The sequence below is a fragment of the Chinchilla lanigera genome, unplaced genomic scaffold (genome assembly GCF_000276665.1).
Source record: "Chinchilla lanigera isolate Chin_1 unplaced genomic scaffold, ChiLan1.0 scaffold00007, whole genome shotgun sequence".
NCBI classification, from domain to species: domain Eukaryota; kingdom Metazoa; phylum Chordata; class Mammalia; order Rodentia; family Chinchillidae; genus Chinchilla; species Chinchilla lanigera.
In genome coordinates, this window is record NW_004955408.1 from 32991098 (window position 1) to 33008043 (window position 16946).

The 16946-nt window shown below is 44.9% G+C and overlaps 1 protein-coding gene across 3 annotated transcripts in view; it reads right to left on the reverse strand.

The window, feature by feature from the left end:
* The window catches only part of Mcc (mutated in colorectal cancers), a 336531-nt gene that overhangs the window by 62579 nt on the left and 257006 nt on the right, over positions 1-16946 (reverse strand). For all 3 annotated transcript variants that reach the window (XM_005376512.2, XM_005376514.2, XM_005376513.2), the window contains one exon: positions 11286-11428. In XM_005376512.2, coding sequence (XP_005376569.1) covers positions 11286-11428 — 143 coding nt within the window. The remainder of the gene's footprint in view (positions 1-11285; positions 11429-16946) is intronic.

Below are 16946 nucleotides of genomic sequence, written 5' to 3' on the forward strand. Positions count from 1 at the left end.
ACTGAATGGCTATGGAATCAAATGAGAACGAACACAGCTGTGGGGCTGACTCTTCCATTTAGCCCTGAGCTTCCTGGCAGCTAGGTTCACTTTCACAGAAAGACAAGGTGTTTCTGGCAATAAAGACTTCAAGAATGTAGGCACATGGGGCTTCATCTGTAACATGAAGTCACATGACTGCCACTCGGCCAGTTTCACACATAGGCAGATGTCATATGGTTTCTTCTTACACTAACCTTCATTAAAATGAAAGATGCAGACAGTAAAGTATAGTTCAGTAGGAATTCTGGGAAGAGCTAAACTCACATAATCCAGGCATTCAGCATTCCAGTTGTCTAATTTGCCATAAAGATGAAATGGGACACAGAAGAAAAAATGGACTGCAACTCTGTTTGCCCAGAGGAAGCCAGCTAACCACCTGCAGCCAGAGAAGTGCCTGCACACCTGGCAGGGTCACAGTGTCTGGAATGACCACTTTTATTTTTGAAAACAGACTTTGAGTAATCGTCACCATTTAAAAGTCATTAGAATTTATGGCTATTCTTGTAAAACTCTGAATGTTTAGCAGGACTGGGCCCAGCTTCTCATACCACAGCATCTGCCAAGCGAGCAGCAGCTAACGCCTGCAGACTCAGTGCACCCACGTGCTCCACAGCCCGGTGCGCCTCCCGCATGGCCACCTGCTGTCCACCTCTGATGGGGTCTGCAGCATCTCCCGCGCTCAGCCCTCTCTTTTCTACAGATAACTTTTCCCAGTGAGCCTTGTGACAGGAGATGGAGAATAGACCGCTTGCACTGTATCTTTCTCATGAAAACCCAGAGCCTTAGGTTTCTATGTTGATACTTGAGGGAGACCCATGTACTCTGGGAGTTTGCAAAGCCAATAAGAGGACTTCTGTGGCCATAAAAACTAAGGCGCCTCAGCAGCATTCTTGCCCAGTTCAACGCATCCTAGCAAGCAAATCTGCTTTTCTTCTTTTTCTCTCAGGATCATCTATGTCTTTGCCCAAAGGTGACACCATAAACTATGCCAGAATTGACTCATTTTGAATAAGGTGTTAAAAGCTGCTTTTTTCTTTTTACCCAAACCCTGGGGGGAAATCCTAGCCCACATAAAGATCAGCTAAATGACGGAAATGTTGAGAACATCCCCCCTCATCCACCTGATTCTAACAGCCTCACAGTTTTCACCAGGTAAATCTGCTCTAAAATGATTCCACATCCAAAAAGTACAGACTTCTGGGCTCTGTGTGTGCTACACAGTGATTAGATAGCGACCTGGTTCGGAAGCCCTTCATTCTTTCTTTCCTATAGATACTTTTTAAGCTTTGTCTTGAAATCCTACTTTCCAAGAAGCACCTGACCCAGGCATCATATTCCCCATAATCACTTAGTAACTGACACACTAACTAAACTAACTGTAGTCCTTGGGAACAATGACTTTACTCACTCGATGATATGTTCCCCGAGGCTTCATGCAGCAGGTTTGTGACGTAACTGGATGAATGGAAATAAAAGACTTCTTTTAAAGCTCATTTCTAAAAGTATCAAGTTTTGTTATCTACTTGTTAATCAAGTATCATCAAATTTAAGATATATCAAATAATATATCACACCTAGCTAAAAAGGCTGAAAGCTTTCAATTAGGAGTCCTAAGATGGGACATTCCGGTGAAGTATGAGGTATCAGCCACAGTGGACTTTAGCCAGGCTAAGCGACAGGAGTGGAGGTAGCCTGGTACAGTGTGAACTACAGTGGCACAGGCCACTAACCACACCCTCACTGCCTGCTAAGGGCCAGTCCATGCCAACCTCTGGCTGACCAAGCAGCACAGCGTGCCTGGCAGAGTACTGTTGAAGGGAAGTATGCAGTCTGGGAGAGAACGTGTGCTCAGCACCCATAGATCCGGGTCCAATTTCCAGGAGTAGGAAAATGAAACAGAACAAAAAAGTAAAAAAGAAGGAAGAGCTACAGGCCCTTTTGGAATCCACATAAACTATGTGAAGATGCCAGATGTCAGATCCCAGGTCAGAGCCTACTGTAGCTGCAGGTCTAGTCCAGGAGGGCAGCTGGTTTCTCATTCACTCCTCACCACTCTGCTGAACAGTAAACAAAAATAGAACAAAAGAATAAAAAAGTGATGTAATGGTCTACTTCCAGGTCTAAGTGCCAAGAAGATGAAAGATCTCTGAGGAAAAGAAAGAGGAGATATCTATAGATATCACTCTGTGTTAAGGCTGCAGACTGCTGTGTCTACCTAGAACAAGAAGATTTGTAAGAAGGATGACATTGTAGTTTAAAAGATCTCAGCATCAACAATAATGCTGGCCCCTTCTTCTTTGGTGCTGTTCCTCTGCTTTATTCATGGATGTCATGAACTAAGCAGCTTTGCTCTACCATGACCTTCTACTGCCATGATGTTCCTGTCTTAGAGCTGCCAGCCATGGACTGAATCCTGGCAGAGCACTGTCCAGGGGAAGAATGCAGTCTGGGAGAGAATGTGTGCTCAGCATCTGCAGAAGGGACATTAGGATCCTCTTTACTAGGCTTGGTGCTAAGGCCTATAATCTCAGTTACTCAGCAGCCTGAGGCAGGAGGGTTGCAAATTCAAGCCTTGAACTTTCCTCTGGCAGAGAAAGAGGTCCCCTGGCCCTTAATCTCAGACTCCTACAAAGTCTCAGGACATGGCCAAAAGGTAGACAGATCTGTTGTCAGATTTGGCCTCTTGGCCTCTAGTCCAGTTCCCAATAAATTCCCATCTGAAATCCCATGAGCTTGACCTTTATTATGTGCATCCCCATCAGCAGTGTGGTCTTATGAGGACAGACCACGATCACCCACCAGGCTGTGCAGATGGAATTTTAGGCTTTGCCTAGCCTGTATCTCCAACCTTTCTAAATTTCTCCTATAAACCACTTCCAAAGGCTTCTTAACCACACAGACACAGTCACAACAACAGCCCTATTTCTGGTACCAATTTTCTGTATGAGTCAGCTTTTTGTTGTTGAGACACAATACCCGATACCCACAATATAAAGGAAGAGAGGTTTATTTGGCTCACAGTTTAAGAGGATTCAGTCCATGGTTGGCAGCTCTAAGGCAGGAACATCATGGCAGTAGAAGGTCATGGTAGAGCAAAGCTGCTTAGTTCATGACATCCATGAATAAAGCAGGGGAACAGCACCAAAGAAGAAGGGGCCAGAGACCACATACTGTACAGTATCCAAGATCATACCTCCATGACCCACCTAGACACACCCAGAAGTGTGCTTTACTAATCCCCTAGGTCAGTGATGGCGAGCCTTTTACAGCTTTCAATGATAACAAATAGCCAAATAGCCAGCTGTGGCAGGCATGCCATAGTTTTCCAAGCCAATCAAGTTAACAATTAAGCCTAACCATCACACTGGGCTTAGGAAAAAAATTACACACAAATAGAAACAGGGAAGGAAGAAGTAAAGGAAGAGAAGAGAGGAAGGAGGGGGAGGGTATAAACACAGCAAAACATTAAAAATTAGTTAATCCAGACAAATGGTTTATGGGGGTTCACTTCACCATTTCTTTAAGTTTCTCAAAATAAAAAGTTGGGGAAGAGGGAAAAATACCTAGGCAAGAAGATGTGCCATAGTATAGATATGCTGAGGTCTCAATGTCACTCACAGCCTGCAAGGATGGATTTCTCAGTGCAGCTCCCATATAACAGTGCTCCCCTGCACATGCACTTGCCACCGGTGGACAACACTCCCAAGAATCCAGGCAGGTCAGGGTGGTGTCCGGAGAAGAGAGGGCTGCCACCCCACCATATGACTTCTGTGTTGCTTTTCTCAAAGAAACAAGGGTACATGCTCTTGACTTCTCTATTTTCATAAAATCTTACCAACCCAAGATTTGTTTTCATTTTTATTGCTGTTACTTTAGATTTCTGACACAGTTTGCTTTGGTGAACAGCAAACTTGGTCATAAATCTGAAGACATAAGATCACATATCATCAACTGCTAAAAAGCTGTTCTTGAGGGCATGCAACCCAGCTGCCCTTAGTGTCCCTGCCAGGACCCTGCAGTCTAATTTGCCACAAACTATGGAGGCATCCAGCCTCTAGTACAAAAGCTCTGGTACCAACTTCTAGAGAACAAGTCTTTGGCAACACATTGAAAAAAATGGGTACAAATTCACACATCATCATTTTAAAGGATTACTGAGCACTGAATTGGCATAGCTTTAAAATAAGATAATCTCCAGCACTGCAGAGGATAGAAAGGAACCTCTAGGGTAGAGACAGGGTGGCAATTTGGAATCTGCACATAAAAAAAAAAAAATCATCCTGGCCTGAGAAGTAATCCTCAAAGCATTGTCAGAAGCATGTATAGGAGATAAACTCTAGCTCTGTCATGCTGTGGGCATCTGCCCTTGCCCAGCTCTTGGGCCTCAACTCTGACCACACTCCCCCAAGACCAAAAGGTCCAAATACCTCTCAGTGCCTGAATCACCCACATCAGCTCAAGCACCTCTGTTCATATGGGCTGGCGCCTGGGAGCAAACAGCACCAGGGCACAGCAGGCCCACCATTAGCACGCATGCCAGGCCCTGAGGCTCTCGCTGGAACAGGACAGGGAAGACTGCTAAACTGCCAGGGGAAGCGGGAGGATGTGCTCCCCACAGCTCAAAGTTAGAAATAACAAAATACTTTCTCACAGTGACCAGGCTCACTATGGTGGCTGGGGGTCTCAGGAATGCCAGCAAGGGCTCAGACTTCATTTCCACTTCAGACTAAACAGGGTTTTGAGGCTGGTCTAGAAGTGAACACTCCTCTATAATACTGGTCTTAAGGAAACGTAGAGCATGAGTTTCAGTGAACCAAAAACTAAATCAACCTTATTATATAGTCTGTTTAGAAAATAAGTACTGTTTATATTGCAAGAGGAATTCATGAATCCCCAGGATGGTGGGAGCTCCTTTGGTATATGCAGTACATCAGTGCCTTTCCATTTCTACCCCAAGTCTCTGCTGAAAAACCCCTGAACAATGGACAAAGTGACGGAAATAATCACAAATCAAAGTGCAGCAATCACCTTTCCTTTCCTGCTCTCACCCCTGGTTATTGTGAAGAAAGTTCTGCAATGATTTTTGGTGGCTTCTTCAGTCACTCATCTCTGCTCTTGCTCACAGACAGTGCTCACTGGATGAGGGTCAGGTCTCTGAGTGAAAATACAGAAACTTCAAGGAGCTCTTCAATGAATCCACATTCAAAGTTTTGCCCCAAACCGTGTGTGATGGTGCATGGCTGTAATCCTCTCATTCTAGGAAGTGGAGGCAGGAGGATTTCATGTTCCAGCCCAGGCTGGGCAACGTAGCAACTAAGAAAGACTGAAAATAAAAAAGGACTGGGAACGTAGCTCTACCAGGCCCTGCCTGGACTCAATCCTAAGCACCACCAAGAAAAAAAGTATTTCCCTGAGCCGGGTTCTCAGGCATGACCCACACTAGGAGCCTCTAGGAAGAGGTTAAGTTGCACAAGTAGAGGAAGGAGAAGGCGGCTGGGAGGAAGGCCAGCGAAGGGCTCAGCTCATTACACAGATGAGCCAGGGCGCCGTTTTCAGTCCAGTTCAGCGTTCCCCTCCTGGAAGCTGGTTCAGAGTTCTGTGCTGGAAAATGGAAAACCCAGCCCCTTCTTCCTATAAGAAGGCCAGTCTTCTCCAGAGCTGCTGCACGGCTACTTTTTAATGGCCCTCCAAAGCTGCAAAAATTGTCCTTAGACGAGGCCGGGCAGCCCTTCCCTGCTCTGACCCCATTTCCCTATGGTGGTTCCTGACACTTCTAAATATTTTTTCTGAAGCCATTAAGCCTCATCAGCCACTAAGCCAGGAAAAATCAGGCTTTAACATTAAACACATTTCACAGTCACAGCTGTGCCAAAAACCTAGGTTTCATGTGTAAATTTTTCCTTGGTTGTTCTCCAGAAACGACTCACACTGAGGAACATTCTATCTACATGAGCACACCAGCAAGCAAGGTATCCTGTACGGACGTCCTTTCAACCCTGAAGGCTATAACACTTTAACATTCTTAAATTGCAGAGCAATCAAATTTCTCACCAAACAACAGAAGAGATCTCAAAATACCAGAGTGGTACCATATATGATCAGGCCTTTTGTTTGTTTTAATATGATTGCTCCAGAGAAGCTTTGAAGATCCATTAACAGAGCCAGGAAACAAGCCTACTGGAGAGGACACTGCACAGGCTCTGACACATGTGATGGGAAGAGCCCATGTGTGCACATTCTGCTTGGCTCTATTGCGACACCCTGAGTCATGTGGTCTGAGAGTGCTGTCATCATGCCGAGAGCTGCAGAATCCTGTCTAATTATAAACCTTCCGCAATTAGGCCAGGTGCTTGTGATCACACAGCTGTTCCGGAAATTCCCCCATCAGCACTAGAGACTTCAAAGGATGGCAGCGAGCGTACAACAGCAACCAGAGTTTGTCTTGCCGTTTCAACAGCACAGTGCAAAAGCAAAGCCACCCATGGGAACATGGCACAGCAACAAAAAACACCTTTTAGCTGGGCAGCTTTGGACAGGTGACGAAACCTCCCTGAACTTTGCTCTCTGGCTAAGACTTCAGGGTTTCTCCTTCAAGGCTGGGGATTAAGGTGGCACAGAGGATGTAAGCAGAGCATTTTAGCTGTTACATTCAACCTCTTTTTGTAACCCTCTCTAGATTGAGACAGTACATATTCTAAGCCAGACTCCTACCCTAGCTTTGTCCATTTAATCCCCAAGTGACTGCTGACCAGGTATGAAAGAGGTAATGTAGCTTGTTTTAAGATGCAATAGGCTGTAAACTTCATTGCTTACTTATACCTTCAGGCTGGGAGAAGAGGGTCCAGGAGCCAGGGGAGGTTTGGGAACAAAAGAAAAGTGCTTTTTGATGAAGTGAGTGGACTAGACTTGCTCCTGTTATCTTTGGTGATCAGCAAATACACCCTAGCAAACTCTGCATATAAAATACAGCTTGAAAAAACTCCTGGGTTACTAATGCAAGTTTGCAAATATAGCAACTGTAATGAAATGGATGCTTTTTAATGATTTCCTATAATGGTGTTTATATATGGAAGCCTTTTTCCCTATTGAAGCAATTTAATTGGAAAATGGCAAAGGAGTAAGAGGCAGCGGGCCAGTTTCGATTAACAAACACTGACTGTATGTACTCTGCTGCAGCCTCAATGAACTCCTCCAAGTTGCCCCCAGGGGACTGCCCTCCTAGGGGACCTGGGTGACCTTTCTCTGCCCAGACCAGCACTACTCCCTCTTCACCTGAACTGTTCGCATTTAGTCCACAGATTTCCACTCAGCTGAGACTTCTGAGAAGTGGGCTCGCACCCAAGGACACCATCAGGCACTCTGCAGCCTCCTGCATGGGCCTGACCCCACTCTGGGTCCTCCTGCTCACCTGTCAGCGTCTGCCAAAGAACTGTGGCTCCAAGAAGGTGCCCATGCCTATTCAGGTATTTCAGTGTCCCATGTGCAGGCACCATTAGGGACTCAAGGTCACTAAAGTCCCTCCGCACACAGCTTGCAATCTATCCTGAGATACCGACTGGTAATAGGGACGTGTGCACTCACGCATACACACACAAGCACACACACACAGTATTTCCTGGGGTAGAGCTATGTGGTATGAAGGGAATAAGTGTGAAAGACTGACACTGCAGACTGAAGAAGGGGCCCTGGGGAGGTCTGGGGAGGAGGCAGTGGACTAAGGGAATGGCATGTGCAGACAGCAGGACAGAGTGCTGCACGCAGAGCCACAGCCAATGCAGAGCCTAAAGGCCAGAGAAGTTACTTACTGGTTGGAGTGATACCAAGAGCGGAGGCCATGAGCAGGAAGACAAATAGGGAGAGTGGAAAAGGAGGAGGCTAGAGGCAAGAGCCCAGCCCCCAAGGGATCCTGCAGGCCACAGTGAGGAGCCTGGACATCACCCAGGTTTAAGGGGCTAGAATGCAGGAGTACGGCCCAGTACCTAACACAGCACCCAGTGGGTTCACTGAATAGGTGAATAAAGCTTCTCTGGTAGATAGAGCACACTGGGGAGAGGTATGAAGGCCCTCCACAGTTGAGTCTTGCCAGGAAAGACACTATTATTGGTTACAATTTACACATTTTTACATAAGGGACAAATGAAAAGAGATGATCTGAAATGAATGACTTGGGAAAATGAAGACGCCCCATTGCACAGACAGGCGGATGGAGGCGCCTAGCAGTAAGAATCGGTGCTGTAGATGCCGAGTGTGTCAGGAGCTCGAGAAATCCCACAGGAAAGATGCCCACTCAAGTGGGTTTACCCCTGTATCTCTCAAGCTTATTTCATCACAAGAGAGTGCAGGTCACTTCCTAATTTCATAAAATAGAATTTGAGAGCAACAAATGGAAAGATCAGTGCAAGGCTGACCCTCCGCAGATCTGGGAGCTTGGTGGCAGCTTGAACCTGTCTGGGTGCCCAAGGCTGGGAGTCAGATTCCAGAAGCCTGGGGCTGCTAGGGCTGGAGACCGACAATGCTCGTATGACCTGAGCATGTGGTGGTTTGGCTCAGGGCTGGTGGTAGGGTTCTGTGTGGCTTAACATGAAGCCTGGGGCTTCAGTTCGGATGAGTTTCGGCCTGCATCAAACTAACCTGAATGCAGAGCCCGAACTTTATGTTGTACCTAATGAAGCCTAGGGTGTCTTTACTCTTCAACAGATTCTGTCTGGTTGAAGCTGAGTATCAATCAGTATACAGCTCTCACTGACTCTGACACAGATAAATCCATCTTACTGGCCCTTCAAAGCAATCCAGACTGCTGAGCACCTCTTCCTTATTGGGGCCTTCTCTGTTCCGATAGCTAAACACTAGGGGTTCCCCACCTACCATTTTCTCCCTACGTCTCTGGCTGACTAGTTGATTGCTTCATTCATCTATTCAAACGGGATCTTTAAATATACACCACATGCCAGGCCCTGGGACAGGCTCTGGAAATGTACTAGATCAAACATTCTTCTGCCCAAGAGTTTAATGAGAGGCAAGTAAGTATACATACTTTAGAATTTCAATGTGACATAAGAAGGAAAAAAGTGGAACAGCACAGCACTCATACAGGCTGGGGCTTTCTGAGGAGGCACACTCACACCAAGACTAACGTGGGGCATTGCTGCCAGAGTCTGCTCATCAGCTGGTGGTCCCAAGACTTAGTCTCGGGCTCCATGTCCATCAACTTCCACAGCTTCCTTACCACGTGCAATAAGCTGTGGTCTCCTAGCTGCTTTTCTTCATCCCAGAACGCTCCACTTGACTTTTTACCTCAACGTTTACTGCCTTCCGAAGCTTCTCAATCCAGGTATCTCAAGATGCCTCAGAGTCCTGCCTCACAAAGCACCTATTCTCACACAGCGAAACAAAAAGAAACGAAGCTCAAAGCCAAACCACCTAATCCTTTTCCCCTGCACTCCCATACTGCTGAGTGGCCATGTCATCCACTCACTGCACAAGACAGGCTCTTCCGGACATTTACAGGCACATCTCCACCCTGTTTTCAATCCTTTAGCAAATCTTTCCAACTGTATATCTTTTCCACATCTATATTCTTTTCTAAATTAAATTGCCACCACCCTAGACCTAGCAGCAGTTGTATCCATCCAGGCTTTTGCACTGGTTTTCTGGCCGGCTTTCCCACTCACTCCTGCTTGTGAGTTCTTTCTTCACATTACAGAGAGATCAAGTTAAAAGGCACATCTGACCATCTCATCCCATCCCCCACTAGTAAAACCTTTGTTAGGTCTTTGGATGAAGGCTGGGCTCTCTAACATGGTCTGTAAGACTCAGGGTGACCCGGGCCCTGTCAACCTCTCCAGCCTCCCTCATCATACCGCAACAGTCTCTCACCTCCTCTGATGCATTTAGTCCCTTCACTGGGTGCCATCTCCTCCTTTACCTGCTTAACTCCTACTGATCCTCTGGATCTTAGGTCATATGTCACTTCCTAATGGAAGCCCTCCTAGAGCCCTGGACTGAATCAAATTCCTTTGCCATGTTTTCATGGTAGCACATTTAATGATATTATCACATATATACAGGCTTAGAATTAAATATAAAATGTATTATATTTGATTAAAATATCACTCCCCAGTGAAACGCTAACCTCCATGAAAACTCACTGTACTCACTTTCCCCCGGCTCTTTTTCCATCTCCCCTCTCCATGGGACCATCTTCTAAGACACACTGCCTCTCTCTTTGACGCCACACCCTTCCTACCACAGGCATCATTTTGGCTCCCAAGACTTCAAAGCCTCTACCTTGGACTTCCATCCCTCTCCTAACATCCAGGCAGGCATTTCCAAGCAGACCAGAGTCTTGCAACACTGTTACTGCACCCAGCAGTTTTTAGCAACTTACTACATGCACATATACAACAAACAAGTTTCATGAAACAGAATACTGACACTGCTGTTTTTCTTTTCTTTTCTATTTTTATGTGTAAGAGAAAACAAAATAACAACCACCAAGACAAAAACAAAACAATGCAAAAACAATGAAAACGATGCAGAATTTCAACACAAGGTGATAAGCCAACGATGGTTACACACTGTTATCCTCAACGAAGTTGCTCAGATTGCCAGATGTAAGCATGCAAGATTGATCAAACAATTAAAGAAGAAAAAACATTAGAAATGACACATGAGGGCCACAACCTGAAGTTTAAGATACGATGTACCAGATATTTCCACTCAGATATTGCTCTGCAACCTCAAACATAGTATGACTATTTCTCAACTTGTTTGTCAACCAAATTCCTTTCCAAAGATTATGATTATCCTCTTAGTCACTTAGGATCAACATGTTGAAGTCATTTGGATTCTTCCTTCTCACCCATTATTGCTAAAGTTACTAGGGCTCTGCCGCTGCAGAGGGTTAACACCACCACCTTTTCCACTCGCACCATTACAGTTCAGCTAATCTGCAAACTTGGAACACTGCAACAGCATTTTTAATTGGTTCTCTGCTCCCAGAATTTTCACACAGGTGACACAGGCTTCGGTCACAGTCCCATCGGCACAGAGAGCTAACTCAGCTCTTCAGTTCCACTTCGACTAACAAAGTAATGAGTAAGGGACTAAAATGGATGTGCTCTCACCCACTAACAAACTCCAACAATAATTAAATTTTAATTCAAGCTGGCCCATGTTTTTAAAATTCCTTCTGCAATTAAGAAAGGAAACCCGGGCTCAGTGCTGACGCCTGACAGACTCACCCATATCTGCAGTGACCATGGTGGACTGGTTTTCAGGGATGGAGATGGAGGTTTGGTCTTGGTCCATGCTGCGAGAATCCTCATTGACCTCATGCTGGCTCTGGCTGAGCTCTGATCGCAGTTCAGAGTATTCATCTTCCTCCCTGAGAAAAAAAGACAGACAGTCATCACTGACCAAAGATTCAAGACAAATCCCTAGAGATTCTGTCTTTTGAAGACAAGACAAAGACATTCAAAAAGAGAACTGGTAAATTTTTCACCCCATCCAGAGGCCAGGATTCCTTTCAGGCTCCACCGATGGTTACATCCAAGGCCAGCCAGGGCGTGAGAGTGAAAACATGCCTCTGCAGCAAATGCATACGCATGTACTGAGCAAGTCATCTATCAGGTGATGAGGAACTTTTCCCCTTCAAAGACTACTTGAAGAATTGGATTTCTCCACCCCCATTCCAAGGCTTAAGAAAAGTGACTACTGCCAAGGAGGTTACAGTAAGCAAAATAATTACAAGTCTACTGAATAACAACACTTCACCCATCATCTGGAAGATCCCATTGGCAGTGGCTTCTTCTTGGAAGAGAACACAGGGAAGTGTTAGGGTTGGAGAGACTGAGAAGGCAAAATCTCACCTAAGTTGATCAAACTGGACCTTTGGGAGGTATACTGATCAGCACATCTAAGAAATGCCATACTCGCTGGGCGTGGTGGCACACACCTGTAATCCCAGCACTCAGGAGGCTGAGGCAGGAGGATTGCTGTGAGTTCGAGGTCAGCCTGGGTTACAAAGTGAGCTCAAGTTCAGCCTGAATTGCATAGCGAGACCCTGTCTCAAAAAGCCAAAAGAAGAACTCAAAAAGAAAAAAAAGAAATGCCATATTCACTCCAATCCCTGAAGAGAGTAGAGTCAGGAGGTAGGGAAGGACAGGTAAGGAGAAAACACAAACAGGGAGTGAGAGAATACCACTGACGCAGTATTTCCTCCCATTTGCATGTGCGAGCAGGAAGGCAACACAGAACACAGCCACATATCACCTGCAGAAGCACATCTTTATCCCAGCCCAGCATGGACCCTGCAACCTTTGGTCTCTAAACTGTGCTATTAATGAGTTAAGAAAGTTCGCAACTGTCTTATGTCCTTCAAAGCACACACACTGCCCACTCATATACAGTCACCACACACATAGTGGATGTAGGCAGGGAAAACAAAACTCTCAATGTTTACTTTATAAGTGAGCCAGAAGAAAGTATCAGGGGATTTACTTGTGGAGTGGAAAGCCCAGTGGTGTCTGCTGAGTTCCCAGCGAAGGATGTGTGAAGCAAGATTTATTTAGGGAGGTCTACATTCTTGGGTTTTAAGGAGAGCAAGATGCTGAGTGGTCATCGTGGGGTTTTGGGAGAGAGATTTCTGTCAGAGAAATGTAAGACCTCTCCAAAGTGCTTGGTGCCCTACAGAAATCAGCATTCGCCCAGGAAAGGAATTCAGCTGCTTTGTAAATGAGCCTCTGCTTTATAAAGCACTTTAAATCAAAGCCATTCAGAAAACCAGGAAGACTAAACAAATATAAAGCCTCCAGTCATGAAATATATGAATTAAAATGGGAGTGGTAAAGGAGAAAAAGGTTAATATTCTCTGAATAAGTTAATTATTAGACATATGCAGAAGTCAACAATAATTAGGGTTAGGAAAGAAAACAATTAAAAAGTACTCTCAGGAGGAGCCGTTTTGGTCTAAAGGGTAATTGTTCGTGCAGGGATATGTCAGCTCTCCTTTCAGTTACCACTTGAGACCCTGATTTTAGTTAACAAGAGACTTTGTGTAAGATGAATAAATTATCTTTACTGCATGATCAATATAATCAGCTTCAGTGTAGCTGAGACTGTTTTATAGCTAAGAAAGTGAGTGATAAATGCTGCTGTTGTTTCTCTGGTACGAATGACATCTGCAAAAATTTTTAATAGCCACCTTAAACCTTTCTGGTTGGGCAGATTCCAAAACATATAGTTTCTGCTAAACCTCCTGCTTTGTAGTAAATTACTTCTACGGATTACCAGAACGGACCTTATGAAGAAGTGAGCAAGGAAGGGGTGGAAGAAGGCAGCTGTTAGTGTACAGCATCCCCTGACTGGGTCAGAGCACAGAAAGGGGATGATACCATCTTAGCAATGTGACCACAGGCATGGGCTCATGGTGTCATGAAATGCAAATTAAGGACCACTTAACATATATGAGGACCAGGAAAAGGACCAGACAGCAAAGCTGGGTGGAGTCTGTGTTGTAGGAGACAGAAATGTGATGACCAACTCTTACCCACGAGAGATGCTGAGGGGGGTGGATGGAGGAGCAACATCCGGGGCTGCTGGCGGGCAGTGCCCGGGGCTCTTCCAGAGGGAGCAGCACTCCTCGGGGTGTGCAGGAGAGCTCTGCTGGGCCACCGGGGTGGAAGGACACATGCAAAGGCTCAGAGGAACTTTGTGTCCTGGTGAGGAGCAAATGGGCACAGCATAGGAGCCTGGACTGGTGCTCAGGCTACTCACCAAGAGGACAGTTTTCATCAAAAGGAGGATGCATTATACAAAAGGAAACAAGTAGTCAGAGTTAGACTGTAAAAATAAAATCACTGTGTGAAAAGTCAAGGAATTCTCGGGAAAGAGTGAGTGTTACTAAGGTCTTATGTGGAAACAGACACAATGGACAAAAACACGGAGTCTCTGTATCCTCTACCCCACAGGAAAGGGTTAACATGAGCGCACTGATCCTGAAGTCGGAGACTGGGGCATGGCAACATGGCTGGAGCAATCGGGCATGACCTGACTGAACAGACCCACTAACCATGGTGCAGAACAGCAGCTCCTGAGCCTGACATGAGATAAAGCTCTGTACCTGGTACCGATCTTCTGACATGAAAACAAGCCAAGCCTAGCACCTGACACCAATCTTCTAGCACAAGACCCAGTGGGCCTACCTGGATCAACTGTCAAAGACGTAAAAAGGCAGCAGCACCTGACTGTGTGCTGTGCTCTTGTTCTTAGTCCATTTGGCTTGCAGGATGTTACCTCGTCTTTTTCCCTCGAGGCACTTTTCTCCTTGAGCACTTCTTTTGCCTGCCTTTTCCTTTTCTTATTTCTGCCCTAAAATAAACAGCCTCTTTTCACATTCACCAATGGAGAGCCTGACCAATCCTGACCAATTCACTGAACAGGGCACTAAGAATCTGGAAAACTGCCACTCCCTACTCCACCTGATAACAATCCCCAGTAAAAGTTCTTCTGTAACTGTAATATGTATTTTGAACACAAGCAAACAAAGGAAATGGTAATTAAGAGGCAGAAAACTACCTTACCGAAGGATCAGAGAAAGCTTTGTGGCGTAAGTAACAGAGGTTAAACTACACATCAGAAAAGCCTACAAGTTAGAAGATGTGGGCAGCTCTATTGTTTCTCCTACCAGCTTCAGTTAAAAAAAAAATCATGCAGTTGCATCTTTATCATCACCCATCAGCATCATTCCTGAAAGAGTTCGCAACCTAGAACAGGAAAAATTACAGAAGCAAATTTTGTCAGGGCTCTTTGTAAAATGATAATTGTGGGTGCAGTGTATGTAGCAGACACCTGATGGGGTTTTCTCTGTCATTCACAAGCACTGGACCACCAGGGGCAATGGAATAGGTCAGAAACACTCTGCTGGCCCAGGCAGGGTTTTCAAACATAAGATTCTGAGTTGTACATCCAAAGCTTCTCTGCACAGACTTGAGTCACCTACTGGAGAAGGGAACTTGCTGAGGACATAGCACCAGCTTCTCAAGATGACTTTACTATTCCCTTCCTTGCAGTGTATATATTGCAACTCCTACCTCTGGGGTAAAACACCCCGTAAAAAGATCTACTGCTAACTCTGATAATGGAAAGGAGGAAAATGTGAAAAAAATCTAAATAGTTACCACGTAAGACACAAAAAACAGAAGCCAAGACAAACTGATGAATGTTGATAATCATATTTTGTAGTGGATTTTTCATAATGATGAGATTACAAAGTTCTCAAGTGTTTCTCTCTGACTCACAGGATTCTAAATGTACACAAGTTCATGCACTTGTAAGCATCTGTGAGGTGCCTCCAAGCTGCTTTATTTAGGTTTGCAATGATCACTGCCTGTTATTAGCTGAAACAGAAAAAAATTTTTTTTCTCTGCAGAGAGCGCACACACTCTGTGATGACCAGGAGTGGCAGGAAAGTCACAGCTGGCAGACAGGAAGGGATCTGAGGGACCAATTAAGCCAGGATCAATGCTTTTATTTTAAAACTCAGAAAACCAAAACTTCCAGAGGAAGAGTGACTTACAAAACATTATGCAATTAGCTAGTAGTAGCCCAATCTACTTCCTAAGTTTCATATCAATGAAACAACAGTCTAATATTATGGCCTAGGGGAAAGATTTGTTACTATTTTTGCTTATTTTTAAAAAGTCCTCTTATTGGGTAGGAGTAAAATGATCTAATCTGAAAAGGGAAAAAATGGGAGTGTAATTCTTGTCATGCTTTTCAGACCTTAGGCTGAAGTACTATGGAGCTGACCACTCTTGACAAAATGTCACATCATTAGCTGTCCTCAGAGCTCCTTTAAGGATGTACATCATGCCTTTTCATTGGGTTGTAATGAGTTGGGAAAAACCAGATGCCATCTCTCTGTCTTGACATCTGTCAGTCAACTGTAGTGAGTGAACCCAGCATACTTGACCTGGTACAGTTTTTGTTGCACTACATTCTGTGTTTCTTACTATTAAACATAGACTTGCTCTAAAATGGCTGAGCTTAAAATAAAAAATTAAAATAATGAAGAAAGAGATTTTAGATACAGGGAGGAAATATGTTCCTTTCGGGTCTCATAAAAAAGCTATCACAGGAAGTAAGTGATGAGTAAAGTCTAGATTTTTCCCTCTGTCTGCCCACTTATTCTCCCAGGGAGCACAAAGCAGTGATGGCAAACCTTTCAGAGCTTTCAACAGTAGCCCACTGCAGCGCACAGGACATGGGCTCACCAGCATGGGCATAGAACACAGTCAGACTCATCTTGCAAGTCTTCTGGTGAATAACCGAACAAATGAGATTTTGAAATGCTTTTCCAAGGATGTAACGATCCATCCTTGTCATAATAAGATCTGATAAAAGATCCACATACAAGAAGTTAAACATATTGAATGAGAGTTTATGCATACCATAGAAAGAAAAGGCAGAAAGAAATATGACTCTTCTTTCTTGGTTTTATTTCTATTTCATTATATTTTACTTGTCAGACCACAATTTAATCACAATGACATGTTTTGCCAGAAGATAAAGAGGCTTTGGTTATTCTATGTTCAAGAAACAGCACATGGGGTCAAAACATAGTTCAAAAACCAATAGAAAGACCAGGCTCCTGTGTAGCCCTGAAAGCTTAGGCATCAGACAGACTTCAGGCGTGACTGTATCTGATGGGATATTGCCCCACCTGCTGCCGCTCCACGTGGAAGGTGCTGAAGAGGGTAAGGGCCAAGGTTGAGGACAGCTCTCACAGCAAGTGGAAAGGATTCATGCAGGACCTGCTGGGTCCTGAGATTTAAAAAGCATATCAGGAAGGAAGGGAGGAAGGGAGGAAGGGAGGAAGGGAGGAAGGGAGGAAGGGAGGAAGG